Source organism: Plasmodium sp. gorilla clade G2 (genome assembly GCF_900097015.1).
Source record: "Plasmodium sp. gorilla clade G2 genome assembly, chromosome: 14".
Classification (NCBI taxonomy): Eukaryota; Apicomplexa; class Aconoidasida; order Haemosporida; family Plasmodiidae; genus Plasmodium; species Plasmodium adleri (nom. inval.).
This window is the reverse complement of record NC_041706.1, coordinates 1,194,279-1,220,540: the sequence shown is the minus strand read 5'-3', so window position 1 is coordinate 1,220,540 and position 26,262 is coordinate 1,194,279. Positions and strand designations below refer to the sequence as shown.

General features: G+C 18.0%; 5 protein-coding genes across 5 annotated transcripts; 3 read left to right on the top strand and 2 right to left on the bottom strand.

The window, feature by feature from the left end:
* Positions 1-456: 456 nt before the first annotated feature.
* Positions 457-3,990, top strand: PADL01_1432600 (conserved Plasmodium protein, unknown function; the record flags this gene model as incomplete). Its single annotated transcript, XM_028684600.1, has 1 exon — positions 457-3,990. The coding sequence occupies one exon, from the start codon at positions 457-459 to the stop codon at positions 3,988-3,990; it is 3,534 nt and encodes a 1,177-aa protein (XP_028540662.1).
* Positions 3,991-4,546: 556 nt separating this feature from the next.
* Positions 4,547-6,044, bottom strand: PADL01_1432500 (RNA methyltransferase, putative; the record flags this gene model as incomplete). The annotated part of the gene is made up of 2 exons (XM_028684599.1): positions 4,547-4,781; positions 4,939-6,044. The coding sequence occupies 2 exons, from the start codon at positions 6,042-6,044 to the stop codon at positions 4,547-4,549; spliced, it is 1,341 nt and encodes a 446-aa protein (XP_028540661.1).
* A 918-nt stretch (positions 6,045-6,962) lies between these two features.
* PADL01_1432400 (leucine-rich repeat protein) lies at positions 6,963-13,639 on the top strand (the record flags this gene model as incomplete). Its single annotated transcript, XM_028684598.1, has 18 exons — positions 6,963-6,985; positions 7,153-7,388; positions 7,485-7,734; positions 7,824-7,903; positions 7,996-8,063; positions 8,223-8,450; positions 8,581-8,651; positions 8,768-8,887; positions 8,974-9,108; positions 9,256-9,318; positions 9,503-9,637; positions 9,757-11,201; positions 11,315-12,171; positions 12,328-12,420; positions 12,529-12,764; positions 12,886-13,270; positions 13,396-13,437; positions 13,577-13,639. The coding sequence occupies 18 exons, from the start codon at positions 6,963-6,965 to the stop codon at positions 13,637-13,639; spliced, it is 4,530 nt and encodes a 1,509-aa protein (XP_028540660.1).
* A 1,256-nt stretch (positions 13,640-14,895) lies between these two features.
* PADL01_1432300 (conserved Plasmodium protein, unknown function) lies at positions 14,896-20,038 on the top strand (the record flags this gene model as incomplete). Its single annotated transcript, XM_028684597.1, has 3 exons — positions 14,896-17,382; positions 17,601-19,677; positions 19,872-20,038. 3 exons carry the CDS (start codon positions 14,896-14,898, stop codon positions 20,036-20,038), a joined length of 4,731 nt encoding a protein of 1,576 aa, XP_028540659.1.
* A 343-nt stretch (positions 20,039-20,381) lies between these two features.
* Positions 20,382-25,633, bottom strand: PADL01_1432200 (conserved Plasmodium protein, unknown function; the record flags this gene model as incomplete). The annotated part of the gene is made up of 2 exons (XM_028684596.1): positions 20,382-22,544; positions 22,679-25,633. 2 exons carry the CDS (start codon positions 25,631-25,633, stop codon positions 20,382-20,384), a joined length of 5,118 nt encoding a protein of 1,705 aa, XP_028540658.1.
* Between the last annotated feature and the right edge of the window lie 629 nt (positions 25,634-26,262).

The window sequence follows — 26,262 nt, the reverse complement described above, 5'->3', positions numbered from 1 at the left end:
TTTTTTTATATATATATTAATCATAGATGAGTATGTATATAAGGGATTGTATCATTTTAATATAAAGCTTAATTATAGATATATATTATAATATATATATTTAAAAAAATTTTTTACATTACAATTATTTTTTATTAAACAAATGTATAAAAAAAAAAAAAATACAAATATAATAATAATAATATATATATATATATATATATATATTAATATTTTATAGTATAATCCATTTATAATATATATTATATATATTTTTAATATGAGAAAATGAAGGCGCAAAATGTTTTAAAAATATATCGAAGGACACTAATGCATAAATACAAATAAATATTATATATATCTGAGTAAAGTACATATTTAGTTACCTCAAATAATAATAAAATATTAATTATAAGTATATACATATATATAAATATATATATATATATATTTTTTTTTTTTTTTTTTTTTTTTTTTATGGAAAGAAAGAAAAGAAAAAAAGATACTTATGATGAAAAAAGTGATGATATCGATTCCTTGAATGAGATTGATAGAGAATTGTTTGGAGAAGATGAATTAAAAATATTAGAAAAAGGATATAAAGATGTTTCAGAAGATAAAGAAGAAGATAACGATTATTATATAGATAAGGAAATATTGAATGTCACAAATAATGATGATTTTATACAACTTGATGATATTTATGAATCTGATAATATTACTAGTGAAGACAAAAGTGTGAGTAGTGATGTAGAAATTATTGAAATAGATAGTGAGGTGTCATCAAATGAAAAAGATATGAAAAAAAAGAAAAAAAGGAATTCGAAAAATAAGGATAAAAAAAAAAATGACACTAATAATGACAATATTAAAAATAATTATAGGTTAAATAAAAAAAGTGATGATGATATTCCAAATGAAAATAAATTATTTTCTGTAGATGAATTAAGAAAGTTTAAAGATATGAGATATAAAAATGTGCAAAAAAGAATAGAAGAAAATAAATTAATAACATTTTTATTATGTTGGATTTGTCATCTTTATTTTTTAAATAATATTTGTAACAATAAATTATTACAAGGTTTGATATATTCTGTATATGTAAATTATAAAGGCACAAAAAAATTATATAAGGACCCGATATATTTATTTTTATTTATAAAGAATTATTTTGAATTAACAATTGATAGAAAATCATGGATTATAGGTGATAAAATTCTTTCAAAGTATTTCAAAGGATCAATAATATTTAGATTAATTAGGTGTATACACAGAAAAAAAGGTAATAATGTTTTGTTAAATTTAATTTTTGTTTCTTTATGTAGATGTTTAAATATTCCTAGTCGTATATGTATGTCTTTACCTATGCTAAAAGATGAAATCTATAGTATAGATAATAATGATCATTTTATTAAAAAATGTTATCATAAATATTCTGAAGAGTTTAATCAAAATATTTTTTTCAACGATTTTATGAATAATATAGAGACATATAGTAGTGACAAGGAAAACGTTTTAAATAATGAAGAAGGAGATATAAATAATTACATGAACAATGAAAACAAAAACAAAAACAAAAACAACAGCAACAGCAACAGCAACAATAATAATAATTATTATTATTATCACAATGATGATGTTATAATCATTGAAAAAGAAGATTTTATTTTAAATAAAAAAAAAAAAAGTTTGAAAAATTATAAAACACATGAAACTACACAATATCATATTTTTGCAGAATGTTATTCTTCTAGTTTTAATAAATGGGTTTCTTTTTTCTTTCCTTTTAATGTATATTATTTTAATTTCTTTAATTTTTCAAAAAATGATAATACAAATAATTATGAAAGTAAAATATTTCATATACTATTGCCCCTACCAAAAACATCAGAAGAAATAAAAATATATAAAAGTGAAAAAACAAAAAATAACTTAAATAAATTTCCACATTCACTTTTTTACAAAAAAAATAAAAAAGTAAAAGAATACATATCTGAACAATCTAGTGATCAAAGTTCTATTGTATCAATTTATTCTTATGATGAAAATGATAAAAAGGAAAAACACCAGAAGGATAAATATATAAATAATCAGGTTCAAGAAAGTGTATGTATTCAAAAAACTCATAATATGTTTAAAAAGACAGAAATGTCTTCCAATAAAAATATAGAGCCAACTCAAGATAACAATTATATAATACATAAAGATTTAGTGAGAAGGGAAAAAAATAATAATAATAATAATTATGCATCATCTAATATATTAAAAGAAACTAAATATCATATAACATCTCATCCATTTGTTAATCAAGATTTAAAATTAAATAAATTAGACAATAAAAAACATTCTCATAAAAATTTTCATATTTTATGTGAAAATTATAAGGGAAAAATGTATATCGAAAAAAATAACAAATTTTTTATATATGATAAAAAAAAAAAAAATATATTAAGAATTATTTATTTACAATATAATATAAAAAAAAATGATGATATGAAAAGAAAAAATAAAAATAACATAAAAGATAATTCAAAATTTGATTCCTTTCATAATGTTCATGATAATATATTTGATTTTGAAGAGGATGAAGAACATATGAATATAAAGAATTCATTAGTTGATATATATAGTACAAATGATACAAAAAAATTTCTTTTAAATCAAATTATTGAATTAAAAAATGCAAATAAAAAATTAAAAAAAGAATATAATAATAATAATAATATATCTAATCATTTGACAGAATATGATGAAATTATTTATGATAAATTTGGAGATATATCAAAACTAAATTCATATGAAAATAAATATATTAAAGTTTTTATAAATTCAAATGTTTATAAATATTTCTATAATTTGGATCATTATAATTTATATCTTTCTATTAATAAATATAATATATTAAAAGATATAAGTGTAAGACACAAATTAAGATGTAGTACTAATAGTAATAAATCTAATACAATTAATGCAATTATTAAAGGAGACAAACAATGTAATATTATCAGAGAATCTTTTAGAAAGTTATGTTTTTATACAAATAAGAAATATTATAATAATTTAGAACTATTAATAGATAAACGAGATGAAGATTATTTATATAATTTGTATGTAACTAATATGATACCTAAAGAAAAAACAGATTTCTTAAAATCAAACTATTATATATTAAAATCCATGTTAAAAAAAAATCAAGTCATATATCCAAACAAACCAGTTGGATTATTTAAGGGTGAAAATGTATATTTAAAAGAAAATTTTTATAATCTAACTAGAAGGGAATACTTAGAAAATAAGCATTATTATTTAAGTGATAGTGAGGAACCTTTAAATTATGAATATGATGAATATAATAAAATTAAAATTCCTTTATATGCTCAATTCCAGTTGAAAAAAAGAATTAATAGAAATAGAAAATATGAAAATTGTCTTCTATCATTAGGACCAAATGAAATTATAAGTAATGACACAACTCAAAGTAATAATGATATTAATAATAATTTATTAGGGATGGATGAACAGCATTTTGATTATATATATGATAAAAAAGATAAATTAGATATTTTAAAAAATAAACTATTTGCTCATATTAAAGCAAATACTATTATTGAATTAAATGAAGATGATATTTGTATTTATAATATACAATTAAAGTATATATTAAAACATATTAAAGGAATTATTCCATATAAATTAATCTATAATAATTCTTATTTCCTTTATAACAAATTTCGTAAGAGACAAAATGTAAAAGTAGACGTTAATAAAATTATTATCAGAAAAAAAGACTTTATCTCTTTTCAAAATTTATATGTGCCCCCAAAAAAAACACAAGATGAATTTCTAATCAGAGACAAAACAAAACAAATCAAAAATCTATGGAAAGTATTGTTCAAAAGTATAATGTATGAACAAAAAAATAAACAATTATCCATACAGAAAAAAAAGGCAAAAAATATTTATAAAATGAAAGATTTCAATATGGACGTTGATAGATATTTTGAAATTTGATCACATCAAAAAAAAAAAAAAAAGAAATATAATAATAATAAAATAAAGAACATTTTTTTAAAATATATATTTAAACCTTTTAAGGTATTAAAATTATGTGTACATATATATATATATATATATATGTCTATAAATGTAAAATAATTATAACCAAAATCAAATAAAAACTATGTATCTATAAATATATATATATATATATATTATATATATTTTATGTGTTATATTTTTAAAAAATATTTATTCCTCTTTACTTTTCCTTTTTTTTTTTTTGTTTATTTTTAAAAATTAATATTTTATTTATTAATTTTTATATGATTTCTTTTTAACTAGCCAATTGTCAGGTTTACTAATATTTTATAAATATAGATTTTAAAAATTAGCTGTAAAATTATAAATATTATTTTTTTTTTTTTTCACAACTAGCCAATTGTTAAATTATAATTATCTTTTTTCGATAACGTTCAGGCAAAATAACGAAAAAAAAAAAAAAAAAATATATATATATGTTTGTTTTAATTAGGTATGCACAATTAATTAATAGTGCATCATAAATATTCTACTTTAAAATATTATGTAACAATGATAAAGTTATTGTTATGGCCTCTTCAGTTCTGATCGTTCGAGAGGTTTGACACGGACAAGTATTAATAAATAAATCGAACTTTTTTAACATCTTATTTAATACTTTAACTTTTTTTTCAGGTGAAAAAATTTTGTTCTTTTTTTTCTCTTTTTCTTTAATTAACAAATCTTCCAACCCATCTTTATTTCCAAAAACGATGAGAACGGATCTACAAAAAAAAAATATATATATAAATAAAATAAACACATATGTAATAAGACATATATATATATATATATATATTTATTTATTTAGTACACTTATTAAATGTATTTTCATTTTCATTTTTTTTTTTTTTTTTTTTTTTTTTTTTTTTTTTTTATTACTTTGCATCCCTGAAAGATACCATAGTATCATCAATGAATTTTCCCCTTTCTGATGTCCCAATTAAGTAGTCAACTTGTAATTTAAAAATGTCACTCAAATTCTTTAATATTTCAATGGAATATCCCCAATATAAATTATACAACTTGGGTACAGATGGATGTATTAATTTACCTGTAAATAAAACGTTGGGGTTTTTTTTTTGAAACAATTCATATGAATTTGATTGAAATAAAACGGTAACTCTTGTTCCAATATTTATATAATTTACATTTTCTATGAGTACATTTGAAAATAATCCAACGTCTACAATAATTCCGTTTGACGATTTTTGAAGAACTACACCTTCTCTAAAAGGTAACCACTCATCACTCCTTAAATGATGAGGTGCATCTACTGGATTCATAATTCCTGAATTTTTTAAAAAATTTGTAATTGGAAATAAATGTTTTCTTAAGTATTGAGGAGTTTCTAAATATTGTAAATTATAATGCATATATTTACATAAATACGAATATTGAGGTGATTCTTCTTTGTTTTTTTCATTATTTACAATATTGTCAAAATTATTCTGATCATTGTCATTTGGGTCTTTCTTTATATTATTATGCATATTTTTATTAATATTATTACTATTATTTTTTATATCCTTTTTATATTTTTCATTTTGATAATCACCGTAATTTTTTTGTTTATTTATTAAATTTTCTTGTTCCAGATAATCATCATATATATATATTTTAGATATGGAAAAAATCGTAAATATTCTTGCCAAAAAACTAGTTAAATATGATTTAATAACATCACTTTTATTATTTATTATTGTTGAAGGAATAGCTACACAAACATCTAACTTTAAATCCCTACTTATGTTAGGGATTCTTTTTGTTATAGAATTTTTTATATCATCATTAAGAGAGACATTTAAATGTTCTATATTACTTTCTTTAGTATTATCTATTTTATGATTTTCTTCTATATTGTTTATATTTAATTTTTTATTTTCTTCATTACTTATATTATTATTACTTTTTTTTTTTTTATTTGATTTATTAATATGTTTTTTACTTACTTTATCTATGAATGGATATTTTTCATCATCTCCCATTTTTAAAAATTCACTTTTATGTTTGATTATATCATTATTATTTTTTTTTTTTTTTTTTTCATTAAACAATTTTAAAATAAATAATTTTATTTTATTTTGTTTTTTTCCTTGAATTTATAATTTTAACAAAAAGAAAATAAAATGGAATATTAACAGGAAAAAAAAATTTTCAAGGCATGATATTATTATATATATATATATCCGTTTTTTTTTTTTTTTTTTTTTTTTTTTTTTTTTATAGAAATTCCACTTAATATTACATATACATAATATATATGATACGTATTTTTGTTTTTTTTATTTTTACATTTTTTAAAATTTTATAATTCAAGAAAAGAAAAAATATATTATTGTTATTATATATATGTATAAATATATGTAGATGTTATTATAAATGCACTATAATATTATATATATTATATATATATATATTATAATATTATGTATACTAATTTATTATTGTATTTTTTTTTTTTTTTTTTTTTTTTTTTTAGTGTGTGAGAATTAATACACTAAAAAAAAAATTATAAAATAAGAAAAAAAAAAATATATATATATATATATAAATATATTAATATATTTTCAAAATATAAATATCTCAAATTTGTAGTTCACTTTATATATTTATATATTATATATATTTTTAACATATTCTATATTTATAAATTTTTTTTAAATGTTATAAAATTAAAGTATATATATTTCTATTTTTTCATTTGAAAATTTTTATCAACTCTTTTAAAAGAAAAAGTAGTAGCCTTATGTGAATGTATTAATTTTTGCATTAATGCAAATATTTATAAAATATTATTTACCACTTTTCTACATATAAAAATAACTAATTAAAATTTTTCTATTATTATATATTGTTAGGTAATTAATTTTTAAAAAGAATATATATTAAATAAAATTTACCTGATGGAAACCTTAAAAGACGAAGAGTATAATAAAGAAAATACCAAATGCTTTTATGATTCAAACACACACAAAAAAATTATAATATAAAAAAGAAATATAATATTTATTTTATATCATATGTGGAATATATATATATATATATATATATATATATATATTAATGTAAATGAATTATATTTTTGTTTTTCAGAAATTATATTAATTTAATAAAAGTGTCTAATAATGTAGAGGATAAAAAAAATGAAGAAATAGAAAAAATAGAAGTATGTATGGAAAAATATATTAACTTAAACATATTTGAATATTTTAAAAACTTAAAAGAATTATATTTGGTTAAGAATAATATTACGGATATAACGCCTTTGTTTAATTGTATTAATTTGACAATCTTATTTTTACAAATCAACAAAATTAAAAGTATATTAGGTAATAAGAAATATAAATAAATATAAATAAATATATATAAATATATACATATAAAAATATGTATATATATATACATATATATGTATATCATTTTAGGAATTGAAAAATTGAGATATTTAGAAAAATTGAACTTGTTTAATAATGAATTAAATGAACAGTTCATAAATATAGAACATAATAAATATCTTGTACATATAGATTTAAGTGATAATCAAATAGAAAGCATTGATTTTTTTTATAATACGAATATATTCTTATATATTAATTTAGCAAACAATTCTATAAGAAATATAGAGCCTTTAAAAAATAATTTCCATTTGGAATACCTTAATATAAGTGGAAACAAGTTATATCATTTAATTAAATATAATATACAAACATATATATAATATATATATGTGTGTAACTTTTTGTTTTTTTTTTTTGTTTCTTAAGAATTGAAAAATTCGAAGATATTCAAGTGCTTCATAAATTAAAAAAAATTAAAGAACTATACTTGAATTCAATATATTATAGTAATATATAAATATATATATATATATATTTATTTATATATCATATAAGCACAAATACATATATATTTATATACCAACTTTATTTTCAAAAGAAAATAATATATTAACAGACAATTTATTATACAAACATTACTTTTTAAATAATTTTCCAAATTTACAAGTAAGAAAATAAAATGATGTGATTATAAAATAAAAATAAATCACTATCAAAAAAAAAAAAATTTTAATTAAAATAAAATATAAATAATATATAACATATTCTAATTTAATAATAAGATTGCATAATTTATGTGTGAAAAAAAAAAAAAAAAAAAAAAAGGTTTTGGATCATGAAATAATAACAGATAAAGAAAGAAAACATACTATGAGTGATATTGAAACTCTAAAATGTATCATAGATTTTAAAATAAATTTTATACGAGAGAAATATAAAAAAGAAAAGTATTATATATTATTTATTAATAACAAGAATATATCTTATTTAAATGATGTTTTAAAACCATATCATTTTTACTCAAATTTTGTACATGAGCATAAATTTGTGGAGGTAATTTAAATGAAATAATTTGAAAATATAGACATTTATAAGGATATAAAATATTTAAATATATACATATGTGAATATATACATATATATATATATATATATTTATATGTTTATTTTTTTTTTTTTTAAGAATAAAGAAAAGGAAAATATATCGAATATAAAAGAACAAATAACGTTTTATCTGAGTGCCTATACCGCTAGGTTAATAAGGAACTACAAAAAAAGGAATAAATTACAGATATCAAAATTATATATACACATATATAGTATGTTATGGAGTTATATTTATATTTACCAAAAATTTAATATATCTATAGATTTAATTATATTATAAAGAGATTAAAAGAAGAAAGAAATTTGCAAATAAGATATTTGACAACATCCATTAATTCATACTTTAACATTTTTTTCAAATCAATAACAAAAGAACAAGACGAGTAAAAATAAAAGCATATAAAATTATATATATGTATGTATATATATTTATATATGTATATTTTTTGTTCTTATAATTCTTTATTAGATATAAATTTATTGAGAACTTTATAAAGTTAAATTTCAATGTTGAATCCCTGAAAAATTATTATATTGATGATATAAAGATAGAAAATATAATAAAAGTAAAAAAATTGAATCATAATGTTTTGGACACGTTAATGTAATAAAATATTTCCATTTCGCATTTTTAACTTGTTTATATATTTGTCTATCATGATATAAGTATGTGTATATTTTTATTTTATTTATTAATTTATTATTATTATTATTATTATTTATTTTATTTTATTTTTTTTTTTGCGTGTAGAGAAGAACAGACTAATAGTCTAATTTATAAAAAGAATATTTTATTTTTACATCCTTATAATTAGTATATAAAAAAAAAAAAAATACATATATATAATATATATATATATATATTTTTTTAAATGATGAATAGCGTTCTGTGTATTAATACATATATAATATTTTATATCCTTAATTGTATTCATAAAAGTATATATATTTGGATTTATATATTACTCTTATGTATTATATTTGATTATCATATATAGTTGTAAATTGAATGACAATTTCGACTTTGATGAGAAGGAATATACTGTAGATGAATGTGAAAAAAAAAAATTCTTTGAAAAAAATTATATTTGTTCTTGTTATAATATAAACCATATATTAAAGACATTAATAAAGTAAGAGGCCAATGAAGAGGAAGTGAAAATGTCATCATATATATATATATATATAAACACTTTATAGGGAAAAATATTTATTCATACAAACATATAACATTTATTTTTTATACTCATAGACTTTTCTTAGAAAAAGACCAACTACATGAACTGGTTCATTTAATTTATTACAAAAATAAATTAAATGATAACATACTAAATTATAAAAATGATATAAATATAAAAAAAAAAATTTTAAGAAATAAAAAATTCGATTTTCCTTTTTTCTCTATATATATTGTGGAAAATTATTTTTTCGAGAAAGAATATAAGGAAGTGACTGCTTACAGCACACAAGAAAATAAAAATGATGATAATGAAAATACAAATGGTGATAATAAAGACAAAAATGATGATAATGAAAACAAAAATGATGATAATAAAAATAAAAATGATGATAATAAAAGTTTAAATAATGAAATAAAGTTTAAAATTTATTATACTCTTCCAAAACATACCAATTTAAAATATATAGTTAACATAAGTTTGTTAAATAAAAATAAAGAAAAAAATATCGAAAAAAATAATGAAAAAAATAACGAAAAAAATAATGAAAAAAATAACGAAAAAAATAACGAAAAATATAACGAAAGAAATGAATTAAATGTAGTTCATTCATCTATTATAAAAACAGCTGCTGAAAAAAAAATAAAAAGAGATGATTTTTTAAAATATATAGGCATAAAAAATAAGACGAATAATATATTTTGCAATGAAAATTTAATAGACGATTTTTTTCATTATATTTTAAACTTTGAACATATAAATTTTTTTCATATAACAAAATATTTTATTAAATTAAGTAAAATAATATGTGAAATAAAAAAAAATATATATCTTCTTATTGTGAAAAATAACTTGAATTGTTCAGAAAAAGATACGCCTCTTATTGAAAATGGAGAAATTCGTGTGTATGAAGATATGGAGATTTTAAAAAAAGAAAAAGAAAAAATAATAAATAATTTGAAGAATAAAAATATAGATATTAGTTATTATAATGATCATAGTAATGATAAAAAAAATGACGATAAAATTATTTATATGAACAATTTATATATAAGCAAAATCTATGTACATGTTTTAAAAAATCATTATAACAATTTAAAAGAATTACATTTAAGAAATAACAATATAAATAATTTAAAAACATTTTTTCATTTTGATTCAAATGATATAGAAAGTTTGGAAGTATTAGATTTATCTTTTAATTGTATATCTGATATAACACCGTTATATAAATATTTTCCAAATATAATTCATATAAATTTATCGTTTAATTATATATATGATTATCAACAAATACAGTTATTTAGTGTACATCATCAACATATTGAATATTTGTCTATTTTAAATAATTCCTTATATATTAAAAAAATATATTATGAAAATATTCATTTGCTTTTTCCTCAAATAAAAATATTTAATGATATAACTATAATGAATAAAGAAAATTTCGACATAAAGAATTATTCCTTTATTTGTGAAAATAAAGAAAGGGTTTATGACGAATATGGAATGGACGATGGTAATTATATGAAAAAAAAAAAAAAAAAAAAAAAAAAAAAAAAATACACATATATATATATATATATATATATATTTTATATATATTTCTATTTTATTTACACATCCATCAAGATGATGAAGACGGACATAATAAAAACTACATTAAAATTAAGAACATTAAGGATGAAAAATATTTAAAGGTTTATAAAGATATAAATATAAATAATTATGAAATACACATACAAATGATAAACTTATCAAATCTATACATGAAATTAACCTATTTAAATTTTGAAATATTTAAATATTTGAAAATTTTAGACTTATCAAATAATGGTATTGAAGATTTAACAAACTTAAAACTTCCAAAAGAATTAAAAGTTTTAAATTTAAGAAATAATAAAATATTTTGTATAGATTTTTTACATGATAAACTTGAGATTGAAATGCTTTTATTAGATAATAATGAATTAAAAAATATGAATAAAGTGAATTTATTAAAAAATTTAAAAATATTAAGATGTTCTCATAATAAATTATCTACTATACCATTATTTCAAAAATGTTGTTTAAAAGAAATAGATATACATAATAATTTCATAAAAGATATTACTCATATTGTTTTAATAAAAAATAAACAATCACTCATATGTATAAATATATATAACAATAAAATAAATTTCTTAAACTTAGATTTATATCTTATTCATATTTTTCCTAATCTACTCATATTAAATAATTCTTCTGTCGAACGTAGACAAAACAGTGAAAAATATTTTAAAAACATTTATACTCTTGATGTTTTTTTTGATATATATAATATGTATCCACCATATACATCTTTGCAATCACTTGAGATTAATAACCTGAAGATAAAAAATATTCTTTTCGATATTAATAATGATAACTTTTATAATTTAAAATTTTTAAATATATCAAATAATTATATAAATAATATTCATAATATTGGTCCCTTGGACAACTTGAAGGTACTCAAATTTTTTTTTTTTCTTCCTCAAAAAAAAAAGAAATAAAATATGGATCACACATATGTATATATAAATATATACACATATAAATATATATATATATATATATATATATATATATATATAGTAAAAATACCTTATTTTATTACCATATAGACCTTAATATTAAATAACAATAAACACATAAATGAAAATTCCTTCATGGGAGAACATGATCGAAATGTATTAAATAGTTTTAAGAGTTTAGAAGTAAGTATACAACAAAAAATAAAATAAAATAAAATAAAATATATATATATATATATATATTTATATATACATATATTTTTTTTTTTTTTTTTCTTTTTATTACGTGAGGATCTGGATATTAGCTTTTGTCTCTTATCAAAAACTAACTTTTTAAAAAAATGTCCCAATTTAAAAAATCTGAAAAACTTGAATCTAGAGGGAAATAATATTAACTCAATTAAATACCTAGAGAATTTAGAGCACTTGAAAGTTTTGAATTTATCAAATAACAAAATTTCCAAAATATCTCCTGACTCTTTTCCTAAGAGTTTAGAGAATTTAAATATATCTAATAATTTAATTAGGTCATAAAATAGAAATATTAAAAAAGGAAAATTATTCACACTTAATGGATATAATATGTATATGTATATATGTATGTATGTATATATTTATATACTTTGCTTATATTTTGTAATTATATAGAAACCTAAGCCCATTTGATAATTTGAAAAATGTAGAAACTCTAGATCTTAGGGTTAATAGGATTGACAATATTGATGAATTTAAATATTTGAAGAACTTAGAGAAATTAAAAACCTTATATTTAAATGGAAACAGAAAAATAAAGGAGCATTTTATAATTATTAAAAATATGCTTACGCAAATAGAAAATTTTGATAATAAAATTATGAAAGAACAAAATAATTTAACTTCAAATTTGGAAGAAAAAAGAGAAGAATTTAAGATTCATAAGGACATCAGTAAAAAAAATATATTAATAACAAACAATAATGATAATAATAATAATTATAATGTCACCTATAATTATAGTAATATTAAATCTCCAGCTAAAAATAAAACAAAAATGGTAATAGACAAAATAAAAATATATACTTTTTTTATCTACCAAATGATAAAATATATTATATATATATATATATTTATATGTGAATATTTATTTACTTATTTTTTTTTATTTTTTTATGATTCTAGACCAAACTTAAAGGACATATAAAGAAAGAACCTTACGAAGATGTACGCGGGAAAAAGAAAATAAAAATAAAAAAATAAAATAAAAAAAAAATCAAACTTTTAGATATATCATATAATATTGTCTAGTGTCTTTATAATATATAAACTGTTTTTTATTTATTAATATTTTTATTTTATTCAGAGACTTAAAAAGGACAGTTTTACGATCATAGGAAAAAAAGTCAACAGTAGTGGGAACTATTAAATCATAAAATATAAGTAATAACATTATTATGTATAATGAATTATATATTTTATATAAGTAATTTCACTATTTAATTTTTTTTTTTTTTTTTTTTTTTATGCCCATACAATTATACATTCCTCTTTTAAAATAGGCAATTGGGAATTTATTCCATATATGTTCCTTTTTTTTTTTTTTTTTTTTTTTTTTTTTTTTTTTTGTGTGTTATAAAACATACATTTTAAACATGTGTAACTCCTCTATTTTTTTTTTTTTTTTCTTAAATATTATATTAAATTTTTGTTTATGTATTTTATAAAAATATAAAGATTTTAGAGGATGTTTCTTTTTATACTTTTATATCTATATATATATATCTATATATATAATATATATATGTATCTATATATATTTTATAAAATCAATTCAATTCTTATAATTTTTTTCCGCGTATTAAATGTTAACAGAATAGAAAAAAAAAAAAAAAAAAAGGAATAAATGCCTATGAATAAAATGTATTTTATATTTTAATAATTTTACGATTGACAAATAAATATATTCATTATTATATATATATAATATATATGACATAATGGATGTACATATATAAATATAAAATGTTTATATACAATAAGAATGTTAAATTCTTCATTTTTTATTTATAATGTAAAAACGAAAAAAAAAATTGAGGAATATAAAAATATAAAAAAAAATATATGCATGTAATATATATATATATAATATTTTTGTAGTATGCAAATATTTTTTAAAGAGTTCAGTGGAAATATATATTTTTATAAGTACATAAAAATTAATAAAATATGAATAAGCATGGGGAATTGTATGAAATATAATTAAGAAATATTATATTTTGATTGACTATATATAATATATTGTTAAAATAAAAAATAAATTATTTCATTTGAATTGATACTTTTAATTCAATATGAATTTATTTATTTAAATTATATAATTTTATTTAATTATAATTATTATTTATTTATATATTATATATATATATATATATTTTATATATTTTTTATTTATATATTTTATTAATTTATTTTATTTATTTTTTTGGTATTTTTTTTTTTTTTCCTGATAAGTCAAATGGGAAATCATGCTCAACTTATTTGAAATAATTCATTTAATTAACAAAAAAGTAAAAATATAATAATATATATATATATATATATATATATATATTATCACTTTGTTTCCTTTTTTTTTTTTTTTTTTTTTTTTTTCTATTTTTTCCTTATATTTTCATTTTGAGTATGGAAGAAATTGAAGAGAAATATAAAATAATAATCGACGCTTTATATGATACGTGGTCTAATGACCATGATAAAAGAAAGGAATCAGAAAAGCTTTTATATGAGTTAGAAAAAGACGAGAAATTTATTATATGTCTGTTTGATATATATACCTATAAAAGTATTCATCATAATATTAGAAAATTAGGTATTATATATTGTAAGAATTTAATAGCACGTTACTGGAATAATAGAGATGGATTTCATTATAGTAACGATACAAAGAAATTAATAAAAAAGAAAATACTTGATATATTAAATAATGTAGAATATTTAAATAATTATCGTGAGTTGAGTATTTTATTAAAGAAGATATCTAGATATGAACTGGTTCATAATTATCCTGAATTATTAGATTGTCTATTATATAATATTAATATACATAAAACAAATATAGATAATATATATATATATATTTATTTACTTTATAAAATATTAAGAGAACAATATAGTAAAAAATTATTAAAAGATAAAAAAGAAACATTTGATATCTCTGAAAAGTTTATTAAATCTCTTGAATTTTTTTGGAATAATTCTATTAATTTATATTTCCAGAATAATGCAACTAATATTTTTTGTATGTGTAATGATGAAAAAAATTGTAATAAATGTAAAAATTTAAATTCACTAATTAATTTATATGAAAAACAATTATTTGTTTCAAATGTCGATGATCCTATTGAAAATAATAGAACTGCGAATGACAACATTCCTGAGAATGACAGTTATTATATACATGAGAAAAAAATGCATATGATGAAATACTTGGATAGTATAATTCTTAATTTAATTATTAATAGGAATGACATAAAAAAGGTGAATAATTATGTGCATTCAAAAGTGACTAATGAAAATAAAGTGGATCAAGAAAATAAAGTGGATCAAGAATATAAAGTGGATCAAGAATATAAAGTGGATCAAGAATGTAAAGTGGATCAAGAATATAAAGAAGATCCAGAATATAAGGCAGATACAGAATATAAAGCAGATCAAGAATATAAAGAGGGCAATGAAAATAACAAAAATAAGGAAAGTCCAAATAGTACCACCAACAACAATAATAATAATAATGTTGATGATACCGATTTGAATATAAGAAGCAATTTTTTGAATGCCTTTATCAATAAGACGATATACTATTTAAAATTTATTAACAACAATTCTGCAAGCTATTATTTAAAATATTTGAAATTTTTATTGACTTCATTTTTCCTTATGATAGAATTTCATACTTCTTTCCATGTTTATTTAAAAAAAGACATAACAGAGAAGTTAATATGCTTATTTTTAAAAAAAAATTTAAGTTTAAATAATTATATGAATGATTATGAACATAAGTTTATAGAGATAGTAAATTTGTGTATATCCATTTTGAAGTCCATTTTTTATCATTTCTGTTTAAATCAATACAATTTAATAAAACAAAAGAAAGTAAGAGAAAATTATATTAATGTCAAAAATATAATGTGTAATAAAAATATTAATATAGAAAATTACAATGGAAATACCTTAGAATCTAAAATAATAAACAATTTTATGATTAATGTAAAAAATATGGAAAATGAGAATAATAATCTTTTTAATAAAAATTTATCATTAAAAGATATCTTAACATATATAAGAGAAGAAGTAAAACAAGCTTTATCAAATGATGAATTTATATTACTTCATAATGAAAAAGCTTTAGAAATATTTGATTTTTTAAGAATATATTGTATTAATATATCATCCGAACAAATAATTGAAGTTACATTAAATATTAGAGATGATTATGAAACAGAAGAAAATATTTTTTATAATAATGCAAAAGATTGTATTGTTGAACTTTCTTCTGAACCATTTTTATTTTCCATATTTCATCATTTCTTTGAACCATTAATTAATTCATTTCATAATTATGCACACTTTTTAAAAGGTTTACCAATACATTTAAAAAATATACAAGTTCCAGAATTTTCATCTGCAATTATTCAATTAGATGGATATTTAAATATTTATTATATTTTATATCCATCATTTCATAAAAAAATAAAAAGTGAACATATTTTATGTATGATAAAATTTTTTATGGATTTCTTAAATATTAATTATACACATCCTTTAATTAGTTATCGTATATCTTTAATAATAAAAGTATGGATTAAATGTTATAAAACATCATTTCCATTTATAGACGATATTATATTACTTATATATGAAAATATTCGTTTTTTATATATACAACTATTACAAAAAAATGTAGTCTCATTAATATCAGAAAATATCCCTTCTTATGTTAATGATATCACCTTTCAACATTATGCTATAAAATCAGTTAATTTTTTACCTATACTTTTTTTCAAATTTATATCTTTATTTAAGTATTTTTTCAAGTATGAGTATGTATACAAAAATTATGATTATATAAATGAGTTTCTGGTTGCTTGTCTGATAAATGTATTAACCAAGGTAAATGTGAATAAATAAAAATTGCTGCGAATTATTATATACAATATGATATAAAATGTATACTATATATTTTATGTGTCATGATGAATATAATATTGTAATACATTATATATTTTTATATTTTTATATTTTTTTTTTTTTTGTTTTATTATTTTTTATTTTGTTTTATTATTTTTTATTTTGTTTTATTATGTTTTATTTTTATTTTCTCTTTTTAGATAACGTATCCGAAAAATATTCAAAAGATTTTAAAGATCCTTAGTCACATCGTATTTATGAGTAATAAAGAAAAGGACATTACAATATTCAAGGATAACTACAACTTTTTATTAGATCTATATATGAATAGCAATATATCAATTAAAGAATATATTTTAAATATCCTAGTACAGATATTAAATAAGAATTATGAATATGTAGGTAGTTTAGTAGAATATATGAACAAAGAAAATTATCATAATGATAATAATAAAATAGGTGTTAATGAAAAAGGATGTGATGATATTGTTTTATTTTATTTTAGTTTTGATATAATATTATATACATTATCTGCAAAGATAGAAAAACAGCCATTTAAAGATTATGTAATTTTTAACCATCCCCATATAGCAAGTGAATATAAATCTATTCACAATATTAATAATGATATAAATAATAATACTAATATTAATAACTTTCAGTTTAATAATATTTATAATAATTTAATAAATTTACCATATATTAAAGAAATAAATCTAGATATTGATAAAACCATAAGTGATAACTTTTATTCGTTATGGATTTGTGTCCTAAAATTGATATATAAAATGTTTCATCATAAAAAAGAAGAAATAGTAAAGAAGATATGCTCTTTTTATATACCGACTATTAATTATTTATATGAATATTTTAAGAATCAGACATTAGGAAAAATATCCTATGAACTATCAAATTTATGTTTAGATGTTGTTATTGAATATATGTGTTTATTTATTATGCATGAAACACATGATTTTTATTTAACATATGAATCTATGAATATTAAAATGTTAACTAACGATATATTAAAAAGTACCATTTTAAAAGTGATTGAATTTAATTTTATTTTGAATGATGAAATAAAAATAGAAAAATGTATATATATATTACACCTTTGTTTAAGTATATACAAAAATGATATGAAAAGTGAAAAATCAATTATATACACATATATAGCTCAATTTGTAATAATATATTTTTTAAAAGTCTTATTGAAATATTTTAGTAAGTATTTCAATTTTTATAATTACATCCAACAAAATAAGAACAAAAGAGCTGCACGAAAAGATGCAAATAAAAATTATAATGTTCATAATAATAATCATAATGATGATATTCAAAAAAATGGTAACATAATTTTTGATGAATATAAAAATGGAGAAGAAAAATGGAATGAAAATAAAAATAATACACCAAATAGGTCACTTAACATACAAAGTGACAATAATAATAATAATAATAATAATGATGATGATGATAGTAATAACAATGACAGTAATAATAATATGAATAGTAACAGTGAACAAATAAATAATAAATTAAACCAATGTAATAAAAATCATATTAAATATATATATGATAATATTATAAATTATCAACATGATGAAAATTTTTTAAATGAATTTACCCATTTTCAAAATGATGTCAAAAAAATGTTCAATATAAATTATATAAATGATTATGATATTACTAAAACTTTTGTTAATTTTAATTTTTCAACAATTAATGAAGATAATTATAGCTATATAAATAGACATAGTGTCTTTACTTTAATTTCTATTTTATCTTTGTATGAACCAAACTATCTTAATTATATTTTAATTACATTCTTAGCATATTTCAAAATTAATATCTCTATATTTATCTTTTCCTTTTTTTATCAATCACAATATATTCATAATAAAAATATACTCAATTCTTTACTTATTTTTATTTATATTTTAACACAGAATTATATATTTACACCATTCCCATCTATTTTCCTTCAAACAAATTTTCCAAGTATAACTAATACTCAAAATTTTGAAAAATTAATGTACGATACAAATAAAAATAATCATTTATTTACATGTAACAAAGATGAACATACTTTATTAATCATAGAAATATTGAAATTTATAAATAATATACTAAATACAAATAAAGATATTTATATAGAGAAAAAAAATATACTTCACCTCAGTAGCATATCTACTAATTTAAATGGAACCAAAATATTCCACTCTTATAATTATAATTACATACTCAGAAAAGTATTGAAATACGACGATTTTGCGAGTTAGCCAAAATAAAAAAAAAAAAAAAATAAAATAAATAAAAATAAAATAAAATAAAATAAAAAAAAAAAAAAAAAAAATAATAAATGGCTAGTTGCACACACAAAAAAAAAAATCATACAACTAACATCTTTTACATACATTCAACATAATTTTTATATAATATATTTCTTTTTATTTTTTTTTCCTTTTTAGATATATGTAGCAGAGCTTTGGATAATATATTGACATATTTAATGGATACCAATAATGTAGAAGATAACAACAGAAAAAATATAATTGCGAATTATTTGAAAGATAATATTGATGATATGAATAGTGCCATAATTGATATGTATAAAAAGTATAATAATTTTTTTTAATAGGATCTATATATGTTCAAATATAAAAAGGTGAATAATAACAGCACGAATGAAAGTAATTTTGTATAAAAAAAGAAAAAAAAAAAAGAAACACACACACATAAATAAATAAATAAATAAATAAATAAATATATATATATATTATATTATAATCATATTAAGAAATGTTAATATGTTCCGAAGGTTATATACACGTAGAAATATACATACATATATATGTATATATTCGTATGTATTAATCTTGATTTATTATATTATATATTTTTTATAATTATTATATAAATAAGAAGTAATACTACATAATGACTCATTTCTGATCCCCATCTTAACGTTGAATTAAATACTAACAGTGTTGTTTTATAAAATTGAAGCATTCACAAATATTACACATGTAATATATATACAACAACTGTAAAATCATATTACTTGAATAGTTCTCCTTTTTTAGATTATGAATTTGATGAAGTTTGTTATATTCAGAATTATTAGTAAAGATAAAATCATCATGAATGTATAGAAGAAAACATATGTAAGGATTTTTTTGAAACAAGTGTGTGATTATATTATTGGAATAATGATTTGCATTTGTATTAAAAAAGTAGGATTGAATATAGTTTATAAAAATATTATCAAAATTTTCCTTCCTTTTAAATTCATTAAAATAATTAACATTATTTTTCTTTTTTAATATATACAATATTGGAATATTTATATCAACTAAGGTAAAATGTAAAATTTTTTTTTTTGGAATGTTTGTATTTTCATCAGATGTTAAAAATAGTTCAAGCTGTATGAGAAATATGATAGATGACTTTTTAAATTTATTCATATTGTTAAAGTTTATGTGTTTATTTATATTCTTTATATTTTTTATATCCATACCATATGAAGGAAGAAAAGGATTCTTTTTATCTTCATCATAATATGTATGGTCTATATTATTTTTATTATATACATTATTTTTTCTGTCTTGGAAAGAGTCATCATTCTCTTTAGATTTGTTTATATCTTCCTTTTGTATTATTTTTTTTTCGTTTATTTTATTATTTGTATTATTATTATAATTATTAATTAACATAATTTCTACCTTATGTTTTTTTTTATGTATGTCATCCTTTTGATAATATATATTCGTTTCATTTCTGAATAAACATTTATTAATGTTATAAATTTTTTTTTTTCTCTGTGCATAAATATTTAATGTTAAATTATATTTTTCATTAGAATATTTTTGATTTAATTTATTATTTAATTCATTTATAATTTTTTTGAAAAGAGTTTTTCTTTTATATTTTATATTTTTTTCTTGACTCTTTTTATTTTTACATGACAAAATGTTATTATCTTTTTTGTCTGAATATTTTTTATTATTTTTTTTTTTTTTTCTGTTCATACATTTTTGTGAACATTTATTAATATGTTGTACATTATTTATTTTATATTCATCTATATATTGATGATTTTCATTATTATTATTATTTATTAAATTTTTTTTTTTTACTAATTCATTTTTGATATGTGTTGTATTTATTTTTGTTTTATCTATCTTCCTAAAATAATCATGAAAGGAATTAAAAAACGAAATTTTTTTCTTGTTTTTTAAATAATTAATAGAAAAGTTGAATAAGACAACATTATTTTTATTAATAAAATTATGAATATATTTATTTATTATTTTATTTGAAATAAAATGTTTAAAATAAATATTATTTATATAGATATAATCAAAATTATATGGTTCACTAAAGAGCTGTAAACAATTTTTATTGATTATTTGAACTTTATCATTATTTATTAGGAAGTTATTCATATTTTTTTTTCTAATATTTAATATACATATGATTTCTGGTCTTCTATCATTAGGTGATAAAATATGATCAAAATTCTCTACATTTTTTTTTTTTTCCTTCCATTTTGTAATTTCATTCGATTTGTTTGTTTTATTATTTTTATTATGATTATCTTGATGATCATTAAGATGGCTATATAATATTTTTATTTCTTTATCGTATAGAAACATTTTGATTTTCTTTAAGATATGAAATAGATCAATTTGATTTAAATTTTTATTTTTATTAAATGTATCATATAAAAATAATAATATATTAAGAACTGAATTTATATTTTCTTTGAATAATTCATAATTCTCATTTAATTTGTTTGTTGAATTATTATTTTTTTTCTTCTGTCCTAATAAAGATTTATCATTTTTAAATATATTATTTTTTAAATAATAGTTAATAATAATATTATTATTTTTTTCATAAGTATTATTTTGAAAGGATACTTCTTCTATTAACTCACCAAACTCATTAATTATTTTATATACTTCCCTATTTTTTGGAATGTTGTCAAAATTTTTTATTTTTTGTTCTAATAATAATTGTACTTTGTTTAATAATTTAAATTTCAAATATATATTTTTGTTTAAGTCATATTCATTCGCTTCCTTTCCATAGTGTATTTTAAATCTCCTCTTGAAATGTTCAACATCATTCTCCGTTCTCTTCAAAAAAAATAAAATATAAAAATATATAACATATATGAAGCTCCGTATAGATATTATTATATATATATATATATTATTATACTCATTTTTATGGTGTCATTTTATTTTTTTATTTTTTTATTTTTTCTTACCTTATAATTTTCATATAATTTGTTTATTTCCTTTTCTTGCCTTTGCAAATATTTTATATAATACAAAATCAAATCACCATTTGCATAATATTTTCTAATAGTGTTGTTAAAATTCAGTTCATTTAATTTTATATGAGTATTTTTAAAATGGTTAAAAGAAAATTTCATTTTTTTATTTGTCAATTTTTCTATATGAGATATAATTGTTTTACTAAATGTGTAAAAGAAATTTTCAACTGAATCTTTGGAATTACCTTTGTCTTTGTTCTTATATAATTTATTTCTTATATTTATGGACTTTTTTTTATTTAAAATATCTTTATTTTTTTTTTCTACTATGGATATATCTTTGTCTGCTTTATCTGAGCATATATCTTCTTCTTTGTCATCTCTATCATCTTTGTCATCTCTATCATCTTTGTCATCTCTATCATCTTTGTCATCTCTAACATCTTTGTCATCTCTAACATCTTTGTCATCTCTATCATCTTTGTCATCTCTATCATCTTTTTTGTCATCTTTGTCATCTTTTTTGTCATCTCTTTTTATATTATTAATATGTACTGCATTAAAATTTATATTCTTTTCTTTATAATTTTTATTTGGATCATCTAATATATTTATATCTTCCACCACTTTTTTGTCATCTACTATTTTTATTTCATCTACTATATTTATTTTTTCAACTACATTTATTTTTTCTACTATATTTATTTCATCAGTCACTTCCTTTTCATCCATTTTATCATCTTTAATAACTGTATTATTTTTTATGTTCTTCATTTCATCCTCCTTTATTACTTGTTCTTTTTCATTATTTATTTCTACAATGTTTATTTTATAATTTTCGTTTTTGTTGTTTCCTTCTCCTATCATATTATCTTTTTTTATTTCTTGGATATATTCCTCTTGTGTGTCTTCATGTTGTATGTTGTTTAGTTCTTCCATTTTTTCCTTGTCTATTATCTTTTTATTTTTATCTTCAAAGTTATTAAGTTGGTAGCATTCATTTACTTTATTTGTATATTCATCATATAATTCATTTTTTATATGATCAGGCATATTATGATTAATATTATCATCTTTTATATGATTATTTACATTATCATTTAAATGATGATTCATATTATTAATAACATGATTATTTTCTTTTGTATCTATTATTTTTAGTTGCATTATTTCATTTTTATATTTTTCGTCATCATCATAAAATTGGTTTGTCTTGTTTTTTTTCATGTTATTTTTTATTTTATTTTTTATTTTATTTTTATCCTTTTGTATAATTTGAAGTAATTGTTCAAATGGAAGAGTATATCTAGCCAAAACAAAATTATTTGATATAACTATTTGTTGATGAATAGTAAAATAATAATAAAGATATTTAAAACAATAATTCATATTTATAAAATAATTTAAGAATACGTCAGAATTAAAATGATCACTAAATTTATATTTATATAATTCCATAAATATATGTAATTCTTTTTTAACAATATTCACATTTCTCTTATTTTCTGTTTTTAAATTAATCATGTCAAAAGAATTACATATAACACATTTATTTACAAGTTCAAAGGGGAAATAACATTTAAAACATGAAATACATATAACTGCATTTATACCAATTAAATTTAATAATATATCAAAACAACATATACATAAAGGTTTTATTGTATTAGATGTTACTTTTATTATTTTATCAATCAAATATATTCTTGCACAAAAAATACAAGACAAATTATTATTATTATTATTATAAGAATATGTATATTCTGTTGGGGACATAAATATTTCATTACTTTTTTTTTTTAAATCATAATTTTTTTGAATTACATTTTCTCTTTGTTTCTCCATGTTTTCTTCAGAACAACAATTCCAAAAAAAATTATGGTCTCTTTCGTTTTTATTAATATAATGATTTTGTAATAAACAAGTGGACAAATTATTTTGTTCGTTATTTAGGTATTCATATAATTTCTGTATATCCTTTTTATAATGATGAATATTATAATCATTTATATTATTATTGTGATCATTTATATGATCTTTATAATTACTATTATTATTATTAAACCATTTTATATTATTATCATTTATATTATCACACCATTTTATATTATTATCATTGCATATACTTTTTATATTTACACTTTTTTTTATTTTTTTTCGTGCTCTTTTCTCCTTTCTCTTTTTTGTCTTTTTTATTTGTCTTTTGTAATAAATCATATCTTTCATTTTTCTTATATAGTTCTCAATATTTTTTGTCATCCTTTTTAAGTACTCCTCATCATTAATATCATCACCATTTTTACAATAAGCACTTTTATGTTCTTCATTATAATCATATTTTGTTTTGTTTATAATGTGGCTATCATGTTTATGAGAATTCTTTGGGTGTATACACATGTCTTTATCATCAGTCTTGTTGCCATTGAATTTTTTAGTTAACCACCCATGCGATTTTCTATCACCTTTTTCGTTTTCCTTACGAGGAGATAAGGAAACATAGGAACTATAAGAAAATGCAGACGAAGGAGGACATGAAGATGATGAGAAGGATTGAGTGGGTGACGACAATTCAAAGGAAGCATCATGTGATGATAATTCAATGGAAGCATCATGTGATGATAATTCAATGGAAGCATCATGTGATGATAATTCAAAGGAAGCATCATGTGATGATAATTCAAAAGATGCATTACTTAATAATGTTTTACATGATCTATGCGATGGTATTGATACTAAATAAGGTGATTTAATCAAAGAAGACAAACGAGAGGTACCTCTTAAGAAATCGTTATATTTATTTATTTCTTCTTTATCACATTTTTCATCTAATGATGAACAAGATGATGTACATAAAATATTATCACAATAAGATATGGTTGTATCATTTGAAATAATATCATTATTTTTATTCAGGATTTTTTTTAACAGGGCATATTTCTCTTTCATATTTCTCTATACGAATAAATTTGTTCTCAGTCTGGTTTGTAAGAAATGTACATAATATGTAAATATATAAATATAAATAAATATATATATATATATATATATATATTTTATATTAATTAGAATTGTCCTACTCCGTTTAAGCATAATATAATAAATACACCAAACAAAAAAAAAAAATAATCAAACACAATAATAATTATAAAAAAAAAAAAATATATATCAAAATATTACAATAAATCAAAAGAATAAATAAAGAAAAATATGAATTACAAAATTAAAATAAAAATAATTATATTACATTATAAAATATATATATATATATATATATATATATACAATTATTTTAATTTTATAAAGACAAGTATTCCTTTTGCACACCTTTCTGCACCTTATATATATATATATAATATAATATTATTTATATATTGAAAAAACATTCAAAAATACCTTTTCCCTAATTTAGTCTTAAGTATTAATAACACATATATAAAAAAACAAAAAAAAAAAAAATAATACACATATATATATATATATATATATATATATATATATACATATATTTCCAAAGGAATAATTTTAAAGACACATTTTTCACAAATAATTTATTTATTATTTCAAAAAAAAAAAAA